Source organism: Penaeus chinensis, chromosome 4 (assembly GCF_019202785.1).
Source record: "Penaeus chinensis breed Huanghai No. 1 chromosome 4, ASM1920278v2, whole genome shotgun sequence".
Taxonomy (NCBI): Eukaryota; Metazoa; Arthropoda; class Malacostraca; order Decapoda; family Penaeidae; genus Penaeus; species Penaeus chinensis.
The window spans coordinates 38,099,948-38,102,447 of record NC_061822.1 but is presented as its reverse complement, the minus strand read 5'-3'; the positions used below and the strand labels follow the sequence as shown (position 1 = coordinate 38,102,447).

The window sequence follows — 2,500 nt, the reverse complement described above, 5'->3', positions numbered from 1 at the left end:
AGGCAGGAATAGGATCCTGAACATAGAAATGGCATCCTCCCGGGAGATGGTGCTCTTCCAGTCATTGCTCACAGTTTGTGCATTTCACATTCATTTATCAATGATCATGCAAAAGCCTCTTCCTAAACACCAAATGAGTCTAACCACCCCAAAAACTCTGTGCACTTGTGGTGAGTCATTTCCATCAGCCCAGCCTTCAGCCGAAACGCTAACAATGGCGAGTTCACGTCACCCCGTGCCCACAGCCAAATATACCAAAGACAGCATGTTCAAGTCATATGCCTCCTCAAGCAATTTTTCCATGATGTGATGGTCATGTTATCTGGATTGGTAGGGGTTAAGTTAACCTAACTTTCTATGTAAAGTCTAGACAGTACAAAATATAAGAGAATATTCAGGTAAATAGTTATTAGTAACTCTTGTTGATCATTCGTAAACTATCTGTCCTTTTATCTATAATTCTAAATCTGGATAGTAGAAAACTTTCTCCATAACACCTTTTCATGTACTTTATGTAAAGTGTTTTCTAAATAATAAATTCAACATGACTAAGAAAAATACTTTAAAATTTAAGTTTCAAGTTTCTACAACATAAAAGAAAAGAAAAAGAAAAAGTACCATACATAGATTTACTAAAGGACCTGCAACAAGCTCTTAGAATTTATAAAATTATTACCATAATTACTTTTTCTTCAAAAACAAACTGTAATACCTTTAAAGAGATAAAATCCATGAAGCAAAACTAAAGAGAGAGGCAAACTGATTTACTCCTATAAAGCCAAATTGTTTTTTTTCTAAAGCAAAACAAATAAGACATTGAGGCCTACTGAGGCCTACTGTTTCATGACTTTTTGCAGAGGAAATTGTAACTGCTTAAATAAAAATAGGTTTCTCTCTCTACAAATTTTGAACCATAAAGCTATCAGAGTTGACATTATAAATAAACAATTACAGGATTAAACTGAAATAGAAGTCTGAATAAAATATACATATAAATTTCATCTGAAAAAGTTTGCTTGATAAAAATAAAACTGAAAAGCCAGACATGAAGACAAAAACAAATGAACTATTAGATTATCGTCTCGGTGAAACAGGTGCAACAAAGATATACATATACATATACATATACATATACATATACATATACATATACATATACATATACATATACATATATATATATATATATATCAAAGATGGAATAATGCAATACCGCATTGATATAGGTGTATAACAATCCAGGTCAGGGAGGATTGTTATACACCTATATCAATGCGGTATTGCATTATTCCATCTTTCATATATATACCTCAGTATCTGACTTCGGTTTCGAATTTCTAAATCAATTTCCACCGAGTGCCCACGGGGAGTGTGTGTAAAACCTCGCTATCATTACTCATATATGAGTAGATAGGTAATGTCTATGGAAGCTAGTTAGATCCTAGTTGCACACTCCTTTTAGTGGGTTGTGTGGCATGGTTGGTTTAGTACTGGCCCTCCGGTCTCATACCCGGAGTGACCTAGGTTCGAGGCCAGGTCAGGGAGGATTGTTATACATACATACATACATATATATATATATATATATATATATATATATATATATATATATACATTTACACATGTCTGTATGTGTGTGTATGTGTGTGTGTGTGTGTGTGTGTGTGTGTGTGTGTGTGTGTGTGTGTGTGTGTGTGTGTGTGTGTGTGTGTGTGTGTGTGTGTGTGTAAAAACCTGATTAAACAATTCTTATGCTTGGCTCATGCAAAAGGACTTACCAAAATCATGGCGAGTGAGAATACACTGCATGGGATGATCTGTAGTGTGCCGGGTCGTTGTGGCTCCACCTTCATAACAAGTGGAGCAAAGGTCATAGTCGTAGCATATCAAACATTTGTAGCGCCGCCCACGAAAATTCGCATCCAAACATGCGTCACAGCTCACACCTGTAAAATATCATATACTGTTATTATCATACTTTTTATTACTATCAAGCAATTATTATATAGGCAGATATATAAACCTCTTTCTAAAATATTTTTTTCTTGTTTCTTCAAAATAGGATCAACTATTTTCATAACTAAGGAGGGCATAAAATGCACCCACTTGTACTTGTAAAAGTAAATTTCTTTTATGTGAAACTTCCTTCATATTACATAACCTCCACCGGCTATTTCAATTTCTCCTCTTCAGATACAAACATGTCTTACAATCACACTTCTTTTAACCCAAAGCCAATAGGCATGGTGTGTACATACAAGCCATGCTTTTATTAATTTTACTTTAATAATTTTTTTACACTTAGATAGATTTTATACATGTACTAAGTCACCAATGAGCCAAAAATGAGTACTGCCTGTCTCACCTTTTACCCTTTTCCCTGATTTTTGAAAATATTTTACATTATCGTTTATTGCTGTTACTAAAGCCAGTAACATTGTAGTAATTTTGTATATAATAAAAAAAAAAAAACACCCTCAATATCCACAGCATTGGTAAA

General features: G+C 34.0%; 1 protein-coding gene across 1 annotated transcript in view; it reads right to left on the bottom strand.

The window, feature by feature from the left end:
• LOC125025292 overlaps positions 1–2,500 on the bottom strand; it is a 36,752-nt gene that overhangs the window by 23,716 nt on the left and 10,536 nt on the right. Inside the window, exon 2 of the mRNA XM_047613266.1 lies at positions 1,779–1,946. Coding sequence (XP_047469222.1) covers positions 1,779–1,946 — 168 coding nt within the window. The remainder of the gene's footprint in view (positions 1–1,778; positions 1,947–2,500) is intronic.